Source organism: Sceloporus undulatus, chromosome 1 (genome assembly GCF_019175285.1).
Source record: "Sceloporus undulatus isolate JIND9_A2432 ecotype Alabama chromosome 1, SceUnd_v1.1, whole genome shotgun sequence".
Taxonomy (NCBI): Eukaryota; Metazoa; Chordata; class Lepidosauria; order Squamata; family Phrynosomatidae; genus Sceloporus; species Sceloporus undulatus.
This window is the reverse complement of record NC_056522.1, coordinates 25,471,870-25,492,049: the sequence shown is the minus strand read 5'-3', so window position 1 is coordinate 25,492,049 and position 20,180 is coordinate 25,471,870. Positions and strand designations below refer to the sequence as shown.

At 42.9% G+C, this 20,180-nt stretch overlaps 1 protein-coding gene across 1 annotated transcript in view; it reads right to left on the bottom strand.

The window, feature by feature from the left end:
* Positions 1–20,180, bottom strand: part of SRF (serum response factor) — a 113,720-nt gene that overhangs the window by 11,720 nt on the left and 81,820 nt on the right. Inside the window, 2 exon segments of the mRNA XM_042475123.1 lie at positions 318–384; positions 386–438. Of these exon segments, the coding sequence (XP_042331057.1) occupies positions 318–384; positions 386–438 (120 nt within the window).

Genomic DNA, 20,180 nt, shown 5'->3' with positions numbered 1-20,180 from the left:
TGATTCTAATTCCCTGCCTTGTTTTTCAGCAAAGGGGGAACTGAGGGTCTTTGGCCGACCATATAAAACCTGAACAATTCCCATCCCTTATCAAGAAATTAGAAACCGGAAGGATACAGGTCTGTTTAAGTGCACTGTCCTGCTTTGCAAGACCCAAAACATCCTTTTCCCAAAGCGGTGCCCTTCAGGTATTTCAGAATGCAATTCCCATAAATCCCAACTGGCACTGCCAGAAGTCAGGATAATCAGGCCGAGGATGTAATGTTGGCTGGCCTTGAGGGGAATGGAAGGATGGACTGTACTTGGTGGAGACTTACCTGTCCCACTGGAAGAGGTCTGGGTGAGGTCAGTGCCACTGTCACTGGTGGGAGGCGTCTGTTGGGGGGGCTTGATGCACCTGGATGGCTTGTACGGGGACTTGCTGAGCCACAGCACTACCTGGGAAGCAAAAAGGATCGTTCCTTTAATCTCCTGGGGTTGACTTTACTTCTATTCATTTCAGTAATAAAATTCCAGGACTTGGAAGTGTGATTCAGACAGTTCCCAAATTCCCATTGGCCACAGTAGGCTGGCTGAGGGGATTCTGGGAGCTGTAGTCCAAAAGTAATTTTCCCAAGCTTTGCAAAATTCATTGGCCATCTTACCAGAACTGTCAAGTCAAGGTATGGCAATCCTTATACAAAACAGCATTTTTTCCCAAAATTGCTTTTAAGCTATTTATGTAAGGGGTGGTTCCCACTGGTTGATACCCCGGGATTCAAATCGAATCCAAGATGAGGCGTTCCTATTGGAAACCGAATTAACTCTAGAACAGTTCTAGAGTAACCCACAATCGTTCCCACCTAAAATTGAATCGTAAAGCGGTTTATTATTTGATTCGTGTTATCGTCATTTAATGCGGGTTAAAAAAAATAGAAGGGTCGAACCTACATTTTTTTCCTTGAATCGGGATAGGAATCGGAGCATTTAAATAGGAACGACAGCCTTTGAAATCGGGTTAGCTGGATGGGAGGAGCGGAGCGCGATGGGCTGGCTTGGGGGGGGAGTCGCCCTTTCTGTCCCCATCTGTTGTGGCTGTCGTCATTTTTGCTTCCCTCACCCCTTTGTCCACTGTGGTCTTTCAATAAGAGATAAGGATTTTTTTTTTAATTTTAATGGTTTACAGGCGCTTAATCTCTTCAGCGCTTTAAGCGCCTGAAGTCCCGGCTGCTCAAGCGCCTGCATCTGCCAAAGGACTACAAGGCTTCCCCCAGTGGATTGCAACCTCCCCTCTGTGTGGGGAGAGCCCATTTCTAACGGAGGAGAGGCAGGAAGGGAAGCCTTCTCGTGAGGAGGCATCTGATCTTGCCCAGGCAGGGAAGGGAAGCCTCCTCGCGAGAAGGCATCTGATCTCGCCCAGGCAGGGAAGGGCTCTGATCAATGGGGGGGGGGGGAATAGAGCCTTTTCTCTTTCTCAAACGGAATCTGCCTTCTCCTCCAACCCTGGAAAGAGAATCTTTGGGAAGAGTGCTCCCTCCCTGCTTTTCCAGCAGCCTCCTTCATTGATCTCTGGGCTCTCTGAAGGGATTCTCCCTGGCTGTCTTGGGAGACATGAAGAGGGGATGCTGTCCTGCAAAACCCATCCCCATAGTTTCTCTGGAAACAGCTTGGGCTCCCCAAATTCGCTTTGCCAGAAGCCTCTCCCATTGATCTCTGGGCTCTCTGAAGGGATTCTCCCTGGCTGTCTTGGGAGACAGCCAGAGAGGATGCTGTCCTGTAAAACCCATCCCCATAGTTTCTCTGGAAACAGCTTGGGCTCCCCAAATTCGCTTTGCCAGAAGCCACCCCCAGCCTGGGGTCTTTCTTCCAAGGCAGTGAAAGTGCTTTGGGCAGTTTTCTCTCCCTCAACCATCCTTCCCCACGAATCATTGCAGGACTCATAGGCACTTTAAGCGCCTCCTCATTGGCTCTTTTATAACAAACCGCAAAATTTAAAAGTGACATTATGATGACGTTGCTTTGATTGACAGCCCCAAAATGGTGAGTGGGAACGAAATAAGGCTAAAACCGATTTATATATACACCGTTTTATTTGAATAGGAACGAAAGCGGATCACTTAAAGCGAATCGATTGGTAAATGAGAACGAAGAAAAAAAAGCGATTCGGAACGCGGAATAAGACCAGGGTTATTTTGAATCGATTTAACTGATACCGGTGTATTTTAAAGCGTTGTAAATCGCAAGGGGGAACCACCCCTAACATATTTATACATCACACCTCCACCCACTCATAGCAATTTACAAAATGCAGATTAAAAACAGCAGTAAAAGCAGCATAAAATAAATACATCAGGGCAAAAGAAAAAAAGAAACTGGAGAATTTTGTCACAATCAAATGGGAAAACAACTTAAAGGCTGAACAAAACAATGCAGTTCTCACTGCCTATCTAAAGCATAATGAAGAGAAGGCTAAATGAATCTTCCTCAGGAGGGAGTTTGACAGTCAGGGTGCTCCTACAATAAAAGCCCTGTCTCAGGTGATCACCAACTTAACTTCTCTCACCAGCAGGATATAATAATACGGTCTTCAATAAAGATTGCAAATTATTCATAGATTCATATTGAAGGAGTTGATCTTTCAGGGATTTTATCTAGTTGATGCAGATTGAGTCTCCTTTATCCAGAATTCTGAAATCCAAAATATTCCAAAACCAAAACATTTTTCATAGGTGGCAGAGATAGTTACACCTTTGCTTTCTGATAGTTCAATGTACACACACTTTGTTTCATGCACAAAGTTATTAAAATATTGTAAACTATCGAGGTATAACACTGCTCTCCATCACTGAAAAATCCTTGCAAGGATACTCCTGAACAGATTACTTCCTGCTATTGCAGAAGAACTTCTCCCTGAAAGCCAATGCGGCTTTAGAGCTAATAGGAGCACTACAGACATGGTATTTGCCCTTAGACAAGTGCAAGAGAAATGTAGAGAGCAGAACAAAGGACTCTATGTAATATTTGTCGACCTCACCAAAGCCTTCAACACTGTGAGTAGAAAAGGTCTATGGCAGATCCTGGAACGACTAGGATGCCCCCCCCCCAATTCCTCAAAATGATTACCCTGCTACATGAAGGCCAGCAAGGTCAAGTCAGATATGGCGATGCTCTCTCAGAGCCCTTTCTAATAACTAATTGAGTGAAACAAGGTTGTGTTCTTGCTCCAACTCTATTTACAATCTTCTTCAGCATGATGCTCCAAAGGGCTACGGCAGATCTCGAAAAAGAAGACAGCATTTATATACGCTACCATACTGATGGTAACCTGTTTAACTTAAGCCGCCTGAGGGCCCGCACTAAGACCTAAACTATCTAGTGTGTGAACTACTTTTTGCTGATGATGCTGCCCTCGTTGCCCATACGGAAGCAGCTCTGCAGCATCTAACATCTTGTTTTGCTACAGCTGCAGAGCTCTTTGGTCTGGAAGTCAGTCTGAAGAAAACAGAAGTTCTCTACCAGCCGACACCACAGGAAGAACCAGGGCTGTAGCTAGGGGAGGGCAGGCAGGGCGAGGCCCTGGGGCCCCCACTCAAAGGGGCCCCCGCACCGCCCTCCCTCGCCTCGCCAATCTCTTTCTGTCTTCCCTGCATGGCCCGCCCAGCCTCTCCCTCCCAACAACAGGGAAGTCAGGAAGACTGGAGTCGTGGCCATGTGGGGCCTGAGGGGGAGGTGCCAGGCTGGCAAAAGGGAGCTCTGGAGGAGAGGGAGGGACAGACGGATGAGAGGCTGCATCAGGCTGCATCCACACTGGAGAAATAACCGAGTTTTTGGCCGCACTTTAACTCTTTTTCTGGCTCACAGCTATGGAACTCTGGGAGTTGAAGCATGTTGTGGGGCCCTGATATCAAGGCTTGAGTGTTTTTCTGGCTCAAGGCTATGGAACTCTGGGAGTTGAAGCATGTTGTGGGGTCCTGATATCAAGGCTTGAGTGTTTTTCTGGCTCAAGGCTATGGAATTCTGGGAGTTGACATATGTTGTGGGGCCCAGAGCTCAAAGCTTAACTCTTTTTGGCCTCCTTTTATAGGACACGTCCTACATTTCACACTTCTGCCCAGAAGGCATTTCAAAACATCCTCTATTTTTTGTAAGATGACCAAATGTCCTCCTTTGCTAGGACGTGTCCTATGTTTCAACTTTCTGGCCAGGAGGAATGTCAAAATGTCTTCCATTTTTGGTAGGATGACCACATGCCCTCCTTTATCCAGGACAGGGCCTACATTTCAGCCCTGTCCAGGAGCAATGTCAAAACGTCCTCCATTTTAGCAAGGTGACCAGACGGCATCCTTTTTCCAAGACACGTCCTACATTTCCGCCCAGGAGGAATTTCAAAACATCCTGGTTTGTTCAGAGTTTGCCTTTGCCAGTCTTTCCTTGAGGCTGAGAGTGGTGACTTACATGCCTAGTGGGTTTTTTTGCTTTGTTCAGAGAGTTTGCCTTTGGTGACTTGGGTGTGTGCGATTGTGCGCCTTCAAGAGGTTTTCTTGGGAGGTTTGTTCACACAGGGTTTGACTTTGCCATCCTCTGAGGCTGAGGGAGTGTGACTTGCCCCAAGGTTTTCTTGGAAGATTTGTTCAGAGGGAATTTCTCTTCACCTTCCCTTAAGGCTGAGAGAGTGTGACACAAGCTCAGTGAGTTTTTTATGCCCAAAGAAGGAATCGAACCTTGGTTCTCCTCCACCGCTGCCTCCTGCCACACTTCCTCAGATGCATTTAGTTTCAGAGGTGCTCCAAAATCTCTATGTCTTTGAATTCTATTATTATTATTATTATTATTATTATTATTATTATTATTATTATTATTATTAACTGAAAGAAAGAAGTTGGCAGCATGAGCTTTCCTAAAGTCTGCTTCCTCAGATGCATTTAGTCTCAGAGGTGCAACAAGATCTCCACAATATAAGAATTTATATTACTTTTTAAAAAATAATAATAATGTTTTTGGCTTTTAGTTGGTTATGTCCTCCATTTTTCTTAAATGTCCTATATTTTGGGGTAAATCTTGTCCTACATTTTGGGGTAAATTTTATACTACATTTTTTCTACATTTTGTCCTGGTTTGGTGGTAGAAAATTATGACAACCGAGCCATGACATGCAGCTCCTTTATCCACTGCAACAGAGGCAGCATAAGCACTCTGGAGAAGCGCTGCACCATTTGGACATGGTGCATGAGCCATTTCATCGACACGCACCCCATGTAAATAGCGGTGTGCCAAGATGGCGCCCGTGGCTCGTGGTAGGACTCAGGATATAAAAAAATATAGGGGCCCCAAATGTACTTTCTGCCCTAGGACCCCTAAAGGCCTAGCTACGGGCTTGGGAAGAACACTACCATCCCCACATCACTGCTGGCAAATCTGTGCTTAAGTCCATCCATCAGTCACCTACCTGGGAAGCATGATCTCCTCAGACGCCAAGACTGATAAAGAGATTGATCACAGACTAGCAAAGGCATATAGTGCATTTGGAAGGCTTCACAAAAGAGTCTGGAGTAACAAACACTTGAGGCAAAGCACAAAAATCAGTGTGTATAGAGCCATTGTACTTTCTATTCTCCTTTATGGGTCTGAAACATGGGTCACCTACCGCCAACACCTATGACTCCTCGAAGGCTTTCATCAGCGCTGTTTACACACAATTCTAAATATATACTGGACTGACTATGTGACAAATGTTGTTGTCCTTGAGCAAGCAGGGATCACCAGCATTGAGGCCATGCTATTGAGGACGCAGCTGCGTTGGGCAGGACATGTTTCTAGGATGAAGGACCATCGCCTCCCAAAAATAATACTCTACGGTGATCTCAGGCTCAGCCAAATTGACCACCAACAATAGTCCGCCCTGGCCTTGCATCGGGAGGCATGGAGACGCACTATCCACGATGCTGCAGCCTTTTTTGAAAGCTCACGCCGAATGAGTCTCGAAGAGAAACAACAACGCAGAAAGAACCAGACTTTCTGCTATGCTTTCTGCATATTTATCTTGGGTTGGCCTTTTTAGTCATCAACGCACTTGTAGAAAGTGTGGGATGAGTCCTTCCTGAATCTTCGTTTGCGAAGAAAAGCCAGAAAGAGACTCAGGTACCACTACCATTCAATCTCTGAGGTATCTCATTTTGCACATATATGCAAATACTGTGCAGGTATTCTAAAATTAAAATCCAAAATCCAAAACACTTCTGGTCCCAAGCATTTTGGATAAAGAAGACCCAACCTGTATTCTAAAAATCACCTTAATGTTGATGCACTCAAGTTGTTTTTTTTTTAATGCACTGTTTGAGTTGTGAGGTATTTTCTGAGCCCAATGAAAATTCCAATTCATTGTGGGTTGGGAACAAAGTTAGAGTTGTGGTTATGATTAGCACTCAGCATACAGTATACTCTTTGTATTTCCTGACACCAGTGAGAATTCTACTGTCTCACCTACAGAAGAAAGTTGATTATTCTAAGTGAAAATGAGTGAAGCCTAGATTCAGTTCTGTGTGAGATGACAGTAATTTGCAACACAATGCATTCTATGCTGGCAATACTCCATGGTGAAACTGGTCCCTCCACAACTGATTAAAGAACACTTAAAGAGCAAAGGAAGAGATCAATGCAAGGAAAGTCCTGCTGAGTCAAATACCAAGAATCCATCTGATTTTACATCCTGTTTCCAACAGAGTGCCTCTGGGAAACCCAACAGCCAGATATTTTAGACCCTAATACTTATCATTCATTGTCATAATGCCTGGGGCCTCTGAGATTTGTAACTCAAAACTTCTGGAGAAAACCAAGTTACCTATTCATGATCCAGGGCAGCACTTCCTAAGGTATTTGGTTTGTGAACTGGCAAGGACACCCTATTTATACACAATGATTTAAAATTTCCTTTTTTTTCATGTATACTCTCCAGGAAACTTTGAGTAGCCTTTGAGTAGCACTGATCTAAGGATTCCAGAAAACAATAGTCTCCAGCAAGCCTAAACTATACCCCATATATGACAACAGTTCAGGCAGTTCAGTTTCTTGTGCTTTTGTTCAGAACAACAACAAAATTACTACAATTACAAGAATCCCCTGTGATCATGCTAACAATAGGATTTAGAAAGTTGTGGCTCAATAAAGTAACTTTTCCATCCTCTGGTTCAAGCCATGAATACAACATTCTTCAGCAAACCCACCTTATCAGTTCCAAAGGTCTGAAGAGGAGGGTGGGATTGTGCCATTGTCTTGATAAACAGGAAAAAAGCACACAGAACAATCCTCACTCACAAATGAATGGCCAGCCAAACTTGCAAACTGGGCAGCCAAATTTGCAAACTTGCAGATTGTATGCAACCAACGCATAGGAATCTGGCAATCACTTAGAAGACAGGGATGCTCAGACAAAAGACAGTGAACCAACATGGAGCAAAGAGAGGGAGATAAAAGTGGCATAGAGCCAGCATGGTACAGTGGTTTGAGCATTGGGCTATGACTCTGGAGATCAAGGTTCGAATCCCCGCTCGGCCACAAAAAACCACTGGGTGAGCCTTGGGCAAATTACACTCTCTCAGCCTCCAAGGATGGAAATGGCAAACCCCTCTGAAGACTTGCCATGAAAACCTCACGATAGGGTTGCAGTTAAGTCAGAAATAACTTGAAGGTACACAACGTGGAGCAAAGAAAGAGAGAGACTGTGTTAAATCTCTCATTTCACTGTCAGAACTCCCAACCCTGTTCAATGCACAGGATGTTTATATCTGAGGAAATATTTATACACACTGCCCTAGCAAAAAGATTCCCTCTTTCTGCACAGTGACCCAAACCTTCTGTACACAAACCACACAATGGGAGGCCAAAGGGAAGGCAGCTAGTTCCACTGCTAGTAAAGTGTTCAGTTAGCTGCCATCTTCTGGCATGACACTTATGGACTTTTGCCCTTTTCAACCAAGCATGTTGGACAGGGCATGTAGCAGTATATCCTACACCACTCACCCTTGCATCACAACCCCCCAACTAACAATTATTTTTGACCTATTTTGAGCCTCTTTTCTCTGATATGGAAAAACAGAGGGCATTAGAACATGCGTGAAAGGGAGATTCTTATTTCCAAACCTGGTTTCTGTTTTTGTTCTTGTTTTAATGAAAAGGAGGCTTAAATGGGATGTCTACCACAATTTGCAAATCTCTAGAGAATTAATAAATCCTCATTAATACAGAACAAGCATTAAGGGGTGGTGCAGTGAATGCAAGGAGCCAGTATGGTACAGTGGTCTGAACATTAGACTATGACTCTGGAAACCAGGGTTTAAATCCCAGCTAGACCATGTAAGTCGCAGAGGGAAGCAATGGCAAAAGCCCTCTGAAGAAACATGTCATGAAAACCCTGTGATAGGATTGCCTTAGGGTCGCCATAAGTCAAAAAAAGCTTGAAGGTACACAACAATAGAGCAAGCTAGGCCTCTGGTGCTAGGAAGATAGGCTTTAGAGTCCTTGTTGGCATCATGGCCAATCATTAACAGTTGCCCAGTACAATGAAAGCATCCATTTGTATTAATAGCCTTATCTGATTCTTCTTTCATTAGCTTGTCAATTTGAGGCTGGGAAAAATATGAAAGGTGGGATTGGACTGGCGAAGCAAATTTTCCCGTTACTAATCCACTTTTACAATTCTCATAGCTGCTGAGGAAGGAGTTGGGTCACCCTTTAGTGCTTTGATTTTCTTTGTTTGCTTCTACACTGTGTAACCCTTGGGAGTCTCTCATCTATCAGCCTCACTCTGAAGGGGGGCACACCAGTCCATGGCCCCATTAGGCAGCAATGGGAACTGAATTTGATTATTGGCCAAGGACCATCTGAGTTGTTGTTGTTGTTGTCATCCTGCTTTCCTTCCAAAATGGGGATTCAAAGCAGCTCACAATTTAAAAGAATAATAAAATTAAAAGCATACTAAAGTAGAATTTGTTTGGGGGTCTAATTCTATCACTGAAAGGGATGTGAAGGGATGCTGGACCCCATCAGTGAAAAGGGCTAGTATGCTTTTCTGCTGTATACCATCTGCTGCATCTTTTATTGTATTGTTGTTGTGTGCCTTCTAATCATTCCCAGCTTATTATGGTGACCCCAAGACAATACTATCATGGAGTTTTCTTAGCAACATTTGTTCAGGAAGGGTTTGCCTTTGCCTTCCTCTGATGCTGAGAGAAGATAACTTGTCTAAGATCATCCACTGGTATTCCAAGGCTGAATGGGGATTTGAACCCTAGCCTCTGCAGTCATAGTGCAACACTCAAATCACTACACCTAAGTTACATCAAAACAAGTATTTTATCCAATAGTACAGTCGGCCCTCCTTATCCACATATTTTTTTATCCACAAATTCAAGCATCCAAGGCTTGAAAATATTCAAAAAAAGTATAAATTCCAAATAGCAAACCTTGATTTTCCATTTTATATAAGGGACATCATTTTGTTATGCCATTATATTTAATGGGACTTGAGCATCCACGGGGGATCATGGAACCAAACTCCAGCAGATAACACGAACCCACTGTAATTAACTACAAAGGCTAGGCATCATACAGCCTTCCAGATATTGTTGGATCACAAGTCCCAAAAACCCTAATAAGCACCATTCTCAAAAGTAGGGAATGCTGGGAGCTGCAGTCTGAGTGGGTTGTGGGATTGAGAGAACCATTCTGCAAAGGCAGTTATACGACTTGATAGGTCATGACAGGACTTTGAATAGTGCCCAGAAACAGACCAGTAGCCAATGAAGCAGTTTTAACAAGAGGGTTATTACATTTTGTCTTGACTGCTTGTACATACGACTGACTGAGAATAGTTTTTGTGAACTAAAAACAAGCTTAGCAGTGTGCTCATTTGTTATTGCATCATTTACCACCAATAAAGCTTATCTTACTGCAGAAATGTGTGTCAGTATTTGGAACCAAAAGAACTCTTGAAGAGGTCTGGAACTACATCCAGTTCTCGCACAAACAGGTGGTTAAAGACTACAGGGATCCCGTGTATAATATAAGTGTCATGTAGCACATGAAAGACTAATCAGTTTAATTTTGCACAAGCATCTCTGGTGGATTTCAGTCTACGTACTTCATCTGCTACAGGTGATGAAGTAGGCTGCAGTCCACAAAACCCTATCCCAAATCACTCTGTTATTTTTGCTACAAGCAAAGTTATCCAAATCTCATGCATTTCATGTGGAAATGTGGTCTTCTTTCAGCACCCTCCACACTAATTTATTTCCAGCACTGTGTCTGCAGGACTATGATAAAACAGTTCTTTGCAGGAAGTTAACAAGGCTGATTTAATTTATATCAGACACTCACTTATGTGCACTGCCATGTCAACACAACTGACCTATTGAGAAATGATCCTACCTAAGTCTGGGAAAGTGACTTTTTTGGATGATTACTCCCAAAATTTTCTAGCCATCATGGCTAGTGACCCCAATGGCTGGGGATTTTAATAGTCCAGTAAGTCACTTGTCCAAGCAAAAAGAGGTAACTCTGTAAACAGCACTGCATAAAAAATACCTGTATATGGGATGGACACATATGACTTTCCAGATGTTTTGGACTACAATTCCCAAAAAGCTATAGAAAGCATAGGTAGTAGTGAAGGCTGATAGGCACTGGAATCCAACATCTGGAACAACATTTAATTAGAGCCTTCCTGATGTGTTAATTAAATCCTCATTATCTCCAGCATGGTCAATGGTTGAAAATAAATAGTGTTGTATAAATGGAGTTGTAGTAGAATAATAGTGTTGGAAGAGACCAGAAGGACGATCAAGTCCAATCCCCTGCCATGCAAGAAATACACAAGCAAAGTGACCCCAAGAGATGGCCATCCAGCCTCTGTGTAAAAACCTCCAAATAAAGGGGACTCCAGCCCACTCCAAGGCAGCATATTCCACTGTCAAAGAAGCTCTTACTGTCAGGAGGTTCTTCCAAATATTGAGGTGGAATCTCTTTTCTTGTAGTTTGAATCCATTGCCCTGGGTCTTATTCTCTGGAACAACAGAAAACAAGCTTGCTCCATTTAAACAGGGCTATCATATCATCTCCTAACCTTCACTTATCAGCTCCTTAAGTCTTTCCTCATAAGGCCTGGTTTCCAGACCTTTCACCATTTTGGTCACCCTCCTCTGGACACGCTCCAGCTTGTCAACATCCTATTTGAACTGTGGTACTCATTCCAGGCAAGGCCAGACCAAAGCAGAACAGAGTGGTACTATTACTTTCCTCGATCTAGACCAGTGGTCTCCAAACTGTGCCCTTTAAGGGATACTGGACTTCAACTCCCAGAAGTCTCAGCCATGTTGGCCAATAGTCCGGGATTCTGGGAGCTGAAGTCCAAAATCCCCTAAAGAGCAAAGTTTGGAGACCATTGATCTAGACACTGTATTTCTGGTGATGCAGCCTAGAATCACATTAGCCTTTTTAGCTGTCGCATTACACTGTTGACACACATTCAACTTGTGGTCTACTAGGTCTCCTAATCCCTTTCACATGTACTGTTGTCAAGGCAGGTGTCCCTCATCCTGTATCTGTCCCATTTCATTTTTTCTGCCTAAGTGTAATACCTTACAATTCTCCCTGTTGAAATTCATTTTGTTAGTTTTGTCCCAGTTTTCTAATCTATTCAAGTCCATTTTAATTTTGATCCTGTCGTCTGGGGTTCTCCTAATTTGGTGTCACCTGAAAACTTGATAAGCATGCCCTCTATTCTTTCATCCAAGTTGTTGATAAAAATGTTGAATAGCACTGGGCCCAAGATGGAACCCTGTGGCGCCCCACTGGACACTTTGTCCAAGATGAAGAGAAGCTACTGCTGAGCACCCTTTTGGGTTTGGCTGGCTGACCAATTACAAATCCACCTAACAGTTGCATTGTCTAGCCCATATTTTACTAGCTTATTTGCATGAATATCATGTACTGAAATCAAGATATGCTACATCCTCAGCATTCCCTTCATCTACCAAGTTGGCAACTCAACATGACTTGTTTTTGAGAAACCCATGCTGACTTTTTGCAGTTCCCACATTCCTTTCTAAATGCTTACAGACTCTCTGTTTAATGATCTGCTCTAGGATCTTTCATAGTATTCATATCAGGCAAACCAGGTGGTAATAGTTTGGGTCTTCCCCCCCCCCACCGCCTTTTGAAGTTCCTCGCAGACTTCAAATCATGGCTGACATTCTTTCTTTCAGATTCAGTCCCCACTTTGATCCTAGGTGACTTTAATATCCACGTTGATGATTCCAATAACCCTACAACGTTTCGCTTCAACTCTCTCCTAGCTTCTTTTGGCTTCCAACCCCATTCCAACTCTTCAACTCATTCTCTTGGTCACTGTCTTAACCTAGTTCTTGCTGCAAACTGCGCCATTTCTGACTACCTGGCACTTGACTTTCCACTATCTGATCATCACTTAATCTCCTTTGCTCTCACTTATACTCCACCTCCTCGTCATACTGTTCAACGCCATTTTTGTAACCTTCAATCTGTTGACTCTAACCATCTTGGTCAGACCCTGGATTCATTTCTCTCTTCCCTAAATCTCAGGGATTCTGCTGATTCAGCTATGTCTTTATTTAACTCCACTCTTTCCTCGACTCTTGACCATTTTGCCCCTGTCTCTGTACGCACTTCTTCCTCTAAGACTAGGCCTCAGCCCTGGCTTACTCCCATCGTTAGGTTTCTCCGGTCCTGCTCTAGAGCGGCTGAACGTCTTTGGAGAAAGGCTGATTTTATCCATTTCAAATTTGTTTTCTTCCTTCCTTCTCACATGCCCTCTCTATGGCAAAACAGAATTATTACAAATCATTGATCTCTGCCAATGATTTCAGTCTGGCTTCCGCCCAAGGCATTCAACAGAGACAGCCCTCACCAAGATCTCAAATGATCTTTTACTGGCCAAGGCAAATGGCCTTTACTCTGTTGTCATCCTTCTTGATCTGTCTGCAGCCTTTGACACTGTTGATCACTCTCTTCTAGTTAATATACTTTCTGACCTTGGGTTCTCAAACTCTGTTCTCGACTGATTTTGATCTTATTTGTCTGGCAGATCTTTTGCAGTGGCTGCTGGCGGTCAGACTTCTTCTCCTGTTCCCTTATCTGTTGGAGTTCCCCAGGGCTCTGTTCTGGGTCCCCTTCTGTTTTCTCTCTACACACTGTCCTTAGGTAAACTCATTAGCTCTTTTGGTTTTTCCTACCATCTGTATGCCAATGACACCCAGTTGTATCTTTCCGCCCCTGACCTTTCTCCAAGGCTTGAACAGCAAGTTTCGTCTTGCCTCACAGCTGTCTCGCAGTGGATGCGCCATCGGCGTTTGAAGCTCAACATGTCCAAGACGGAGCTTCTTGTCTTTCCTCCTAAGCCCACCCTTCAACACTCCTTTTCTGTCTCTGTGGACAACATTTGTATTCAACCAGTCCAGCAAGCCCGCAGTCTTGGTTTCATCTTTGATTCTTCTCTGTCGTGTATCCCTCAGATCCAGATCACAGCCAAGGCTTGTAGATTCTTCTTGTACAATATTGCCAAAATCCGACCATATCTCTCCGCCTCTACTGCCAAGATCCTGGTCCATGCCCTAGTGATCTCACGACTTGATTACTGTAACGTCCTCCTGGCTGGGCTTCCTCTTTCTCACCTCCGTCCTTTAATCTCAGTCTAGCATTCAGCTGCACGCATTATCACATCCGCCCACCGCTCTGACCACATCTCTCCTGTGTTGGCATCCCTTCACTGGCTCCCCCTCCCTTTCCGTATTCAGTACAAGCTCCTGCTGTCGACGTTTAAATCCCTCCATGGGCTGGCCCCTCCTTACTTATTAGACCTTCTTTCTCCTCACCTTCCCACCAGGGCCCTCCGTTCTGGTAGTCAAGGTCTGCCGTCCCAGCCCAGGATTTCCTCTGCCCCATCTCGGATTTGCCCCTTTTCACTTGCTGCCCCTCACTCCTGGAACCTTCTTCCCCCGCGAGCAAGGGCCATCACTTCTTTAACCAGCTTCAAAACAGAGTTGAAGACCATCCTGTTCAGAGAAGCGTTCCCAGGCATTGCATAATTGTTGCTTGCTATTTGATATTCTTTTGATGCCTGTTTTATCGAACCATTTTCTGTATTGCTATGTACTTTATATGTATTAGCCTACTACCCCATCACCTTTCCCTTCTCCTTTTATGTCATGTCTTTTTAGATTGTAAGCCTGAGGACAGGGAACCGTCTAATTAAAAAGATTGTATGTACAGCGCTGTGTAAATTTACAGTGCTTTATAAATAAAGATTAATAATAATAAATAATAATAAGATGGGGGTCAACATTTGCCCTCCTCCAGTCTGCTGAGACTTCTCCTGTTCTCCAGGGATTCACAAAGATAGCTCTGAGATTTCTTCTGCCAGTACTTTTAATACTCTTGGATGTAGTGGGCCCTGGAGACTTCAATTAGTTTAGAGTAGCCAGGTATTCCTATACTACCTCTTTACTTATTCTGTGCTGCAGCACCCCTACTATGTCTTCTGCTCCATCTTCCTCAGGCTGAGCACCCTTTTCCTTTTGTGAAAAGATTGAGCCAAAGAAGTTATTGAGCAGTTCTGCCTTTTTTCTGTTCCCTGTTCATGGGGTCACCATAAGTCAATAGGTGACCTGAAGGTGTGCACACACACAGACAGACTAACATTCCTGGAGGGTACACATTTAGAGGAAGGCAAAATTGTTGTATGCCACACAACCTCTGTAATTTCGGGCAAGGTGTCATGGATATCTCACCCTCAAATAACACTGCACTCTTATTTCTCTGTTTCATCAAATTCAGATGAAGCTTTGCGCAATGGAATAATCTCGCTCCAACACTCATAGGTATCAGTGTTTGCACCCACCTCTTGGCATCATATTCAAGTACAGTGGTACCCCGGGATACGAATTGATCGTGTTACGAAATTTCCGGGATACGAAAAACTTAGATTGGAAAAAACTGTTCCGGGTTACGATATTTTTTTCGGGTTACGAAAAAAATATCGGCGCGAAATTCAAATGCGAAGCGCGGCTAGCGGCTTTCCAGTCGCTAGCCGCGCTTCGGAAAAGCTTTTTCGGGTTGCGAAATGTATCGGGTTACGAACGCCGCGGCGGAACGAATTAATTTCGTAACCCGGGGTAGCACTGTATGTCCTCCCTGGCCCTAATCCTCTGTTTGGCTGAATCAAAAGAACAAGTAAAGGGCTAATCAAGTAAGGAACAGCTATCTTAAATACACAAGGAATGATTATACAGTACAACTACAATCAGATGGCTAACTAGTTTTTAAGTTGCTGCAACATTAACCAAAGTTAACAGTGCAAAAAAATGGAAAGCAGAGGGGACAGAGGACCCTTGGGAAGCCACATGTGGCCGAGACAGTGCCCCTTTGCCCACCCATGGTTTACAGTGTTGAAAAGAAACCAGGTTTCATAAAAACCGACTGCTCCAGCAGGCTACATAAAACAGGTCAGTGGGCACTGAATTTCATACACCATTATTCTGCCCAGTCACCACATTCTTCCCTTGTGATCTTCTCTAGATTTGCCTAATCCGATTCATTATGCTACTCTGAAGACATTACCAGGTCAGCAGTGTTCTCCTTTTCCCAATTCAATCTATCAAAGCAACTCCATTATAGATCTCTGGGGTGCACTCACACAATTCAGCAAACTCCTTTTTCAGTCTCTCAGGTCTGAGAACAGGGAACAATGTTTGCACCTCCCACCATGACTTCCACCTCAGTTTACAGAAGGAGGAAAAGGAACAGCAGCTCTGCACAAGAAGTGCACCATGTGGAAAATGTAACCTCCATCACATTTTTGGAATCATTCAAAGAAACACAAAGAGTGAGGGGAGATCGGGACATGTTGATGCTCAGAACATCGATGGATACTATCCATTTACATGTTCTCCATGCATGTTCCCCAGATCTCTGCGTCTAATCATCTCATACCACATATACACACAGAGAGAAAGAGAAGGTTGCCACAATGTAAGTGGCCACTGTTCAAACACCTACAGGGCAACATAAATCATAGTTTCATGAGTCACCTGAGCACACCCTTCGCAGGACCTGCTCTGTGTTCACCAGCAAACTGAGGTGAGCCCTGTAATGGCACAAAAGGCTAGTTTTTGTTTTGGCCTCTATGCTTTTGAGCACACTCCTGAAGACTGCTCTTTTTGATTCAGCTAGTGAAAATTATATTGGTTTTGCTTGCCTTCAGGATAAGTAGTAACTGAATATTGGTCTAAAAATACTCTGGTGATTGCTCCTGCTGATGGAATTTTATTTCTCATGCTTTAACTCCCTGGGTATCTGTTTTTCAGCTTTTTGTTAAATTATTTTTATAATCTCTTTAAATATACAGATCTTCAGAGGAGGGCCACTGTGACAGAATAGGATATTCAGTGATAGCTGCCTCCTTCTTATTGTTTATGATGATAATGACATTTGAGCCACAGCTGTCACAGGTTCTTGGAGTGTCCTTGAAAAAGAGGTTTGAATGCTATGTGAAACATCATAAGAGACCTTGCACATATTCCTACAATTCCAGCAGCTTCAGTAAGTGATTTAAAAATTGAGGTGTTTCCAGACAAACAGCTCCAATAGCAATCAAAGGACCTTCTTCAGCTATTCCATATTTTTCACTGTAACAGAATGTTTACAGAAAGAAAAAAGATGGAATTTAGCAGTAAGAAAACACAGTTGGGTTACAAGTAGAAGATAAATAAATATGTGTGTATGTAACTTCAAGTCACCAGTCAACTTATGGTGACCATATTAATTTAATACAGAAGGATTACTCAAATATTGCTTTGTTAGTTCCTTCATCTGAAATATAACCTGCAGCACCTGGCATTCGTTGGTCATCTCCCATCCAAGTACTAACCATGGCTGACCCTTCTTAGCTTCCAAGATCAGATGGGATCTGGTGCCTTTAAAGTATTTAGGCAGCTTAAATAAATATAACTAAAAAAATAACTACATAAATAAGTAAAATGTATCATATGGACTCCCTGAAAAATTCTGTGAACTAAGAAAGAAATTGCACAAAAAATATCTGGAATCACTAATCTAACTCAAACATAGAATCATATAATCTTAGAGTCTGAAGGGACCACAAGGACTATCTAGTTCAACCCCCTGCCATGCAGGAAAACACAACTAAAGCACTCCTGAAAAGTGGCCATCCAACTTCTTTTTAAAAACCTCCGAAGATGGAAAGTCCACCACCACCCCAAGGCAATCTGTTCCAACATCTCTTACAATAGAAAGGCTCTTCCTAATGTTAAGGTGGAATCTCTCTCTCTCTCTCTCTTTGTAATTTGAACTCACTGGTTCTCATTCTAGTCTCTGAAGCAGCAGGAAAAAAAGCTTGCTCCATCTTCCACATGACATCCCTTCAGATATTTCAAGATGACTGCTATGTCACCTCTTAAGTTGAATGCAACCAGTTCCTTACCTAGGTCATCCCTCTCATAAGGCATGGTTTGCAGACCTTTAACCATCTTGATTGCCCTTCTATAGACATGTTCCAGCTTGTTGATCTCCTTCCTGAACTGTGGTGCTCAGAAGTGAATACAGCATTCTAGGTGAGGTCTGACATCACATGCTGTAAGTTTCCAGACAGCTGCTATCTCCTTCCATTCCAATTGAGAAATGCCTACCATCTGTCAGAATACTCTCTTGTGAATTTGAACACTTTCTTCAACTTCACCAAGCAAACACATCAAGATCAATGCAGCCAAAGTTTTCACCCCTCATCAGCAAGACATTTCCCATGTTACAAGATAGACACATCCCCCTCAAAGCAAAATAGTGTGGACCAGATTTTGGACCATTACACCAGCAGCAGCTTTTAATGAATTCATACACCCTAAAAATGGTGAAGGCAACAGGAGAGCAACACCCTTTAAAAAAAAAAACTAGGACAGATTTGCTATTGAAAAGTTTCAGACCAACCAATGTGAAGCAGCTGTATCAGAATGAGAGGAACAGTGTTGTAGTAGTAACTTCTGAAGCACAAGCACTCATTTTCAATAATATCCAAAAGCATTCATTGTGACTGTCAAAAGATCAACAAACCATTAGCACTTCATCTCTATGAGCAGGTCTCTGGTAAAGCTAATGGGTCTCAATTGTGCATTTGAGATCAAGTTACACCAAAATATGACAGTACAACAAGTACAGCCCAAAGCAATGTGTTTTTGTTGGGGAAGGGGGATAATCTCTCCCTTCCCTGTATTTGGCTGCAGAGAATCCAGCTCAATTCAGAAGGAAGAGAGAAACCTGCAAAGGCCAGCAGATACTATTATGGTCACTGCTAATTAAAATGTCCTGGAGCAATGACCCTAGGAACCCTGGGTCCTCTACACCACTGAACTCCAACACATGCAGTTTCCCATAATTGTGCTGCCCTGATATCACTAATAGGATTTCAGGCAGATGTCATCTCAATTTTATGTTCCAGGCTTTCCTTTGAGAACTCAAATGTCTGTAGTAATCAAGCCAGAACACTAAAGTCACAGTTGGCTTCAGCATTCAGGTTAGACTACATTTACTATCATCACAAGTTACTCTGAAGCCATGGAAAATAAAAAGAACAAGAAATATTTCCTTAAATAGCAGAAATAAATTATGTCAGTCTATCAGGAGGCAAAAAAATCCAAAATCCACTATTAGGCAATACTGTGATAAAAAGGAACAAAAAAAATCTCCAGAAAATAGAAGTCAAAAATTTGGAATTGTTTAGAACTTTCCATTAGACTAGATGTTAAAAACAAAAGTACTGCAGGGGAAGTTGGCCAGATGCTAAAGGTAATACATTTGAACACAGTTTTGAAGAATAAGGTAAGATGAGTGAACTTGAATAGTCTGGCTCTGCTAAACAGAGTGGCCAACCTATTGACCTAAAGTTATTGTTGAACAGTAATTCTTATCAGCAATAGCTGATGATGGGGGATGATGGAAGCTGAGGTCTAATAGCTGAGGGACAAATCAGTCACTTCTGTTCTAGTAGATTCTATACAAGTTCCAAATCACATCTAAGACTGCCCCTCAGATGGCTGGGATGAAAAATCATAGGATTTTATCACATGTGGAAAATTGAGGGAAAATCGGGCCATTAAACATGGGATTTCCCCGTGAATGATTTCTTGCTGTTTCTTGCATGTTTATTCCTGGGATAATGGTTCTTTAACTGCAATGGCATATGAAAATCTTAATCGCAAGCACACAATTTCCACAGGATAATTGATGTTTAAAGCCCCGATTTTCCCTGTGTGATGAAGTCCATACAGAAATTGATCTGACGGATTTTGGCATAATAAGTCCAGCTATTATTCACATCTGTCTCAATCCTGTCTAAAATAGGTTGTCATTCATACTGTAAGTTAACTCTAAAAGCAACTACCTCTGCAATTGGGATTTCCAGAACATGGAGGTAATGCATTAAATGTAACTCCATTACCCATAATTAGTTACTTTTCCTGACTAGCAAGGGGTAACAACATTATTTTTCGAAGCTTAATGGAACAAGCCTACCAACATTATCCTCTCTGCTTTAACAACGAAAAGGCTAGTCTTCATTACTCATGAGCCCTTACCACACTACAGACAGTAGCTGAGATGTATATTTTCTGTTTTGTTTAATTTTTGAAACAGGATTGCACACCACTCAGACTAGTGCAAGGTTATGTTCGCAACTACTTACAGTCCTGAAATCCATGGCATGCAATCTAAATCTATGAGATATGTGGGCAGTTCCCAGACACTTCCTCTAGTTGCCAGAGCATTGCTCTAAAAACAGAGAGAAACTCCATCCCACCCTGAAAACCATCTACATTAAGGTAGACACTATCAACAATTCAATGATGTTATTATATACAATGATGTTAACCATGATTAATGCAGCCAGTTACGGTACAGCCCATCCTCCCCAACCACAGGCTTGCCATCCACAGATTTATGGATCTGCGGACAGCAAGTTCCATTGCAGCTAATGAGCACGCCCCCATTGAAAGCCACGGGACTGGAGGTCCTGCAGTTTTTTTCATCTGTAGGGGGGGGGGGTGTCCAGAACAGAACCCCCGCAGATAAAAAGGTCCCAGTGTACTCTGAAAACAACAACATTAATG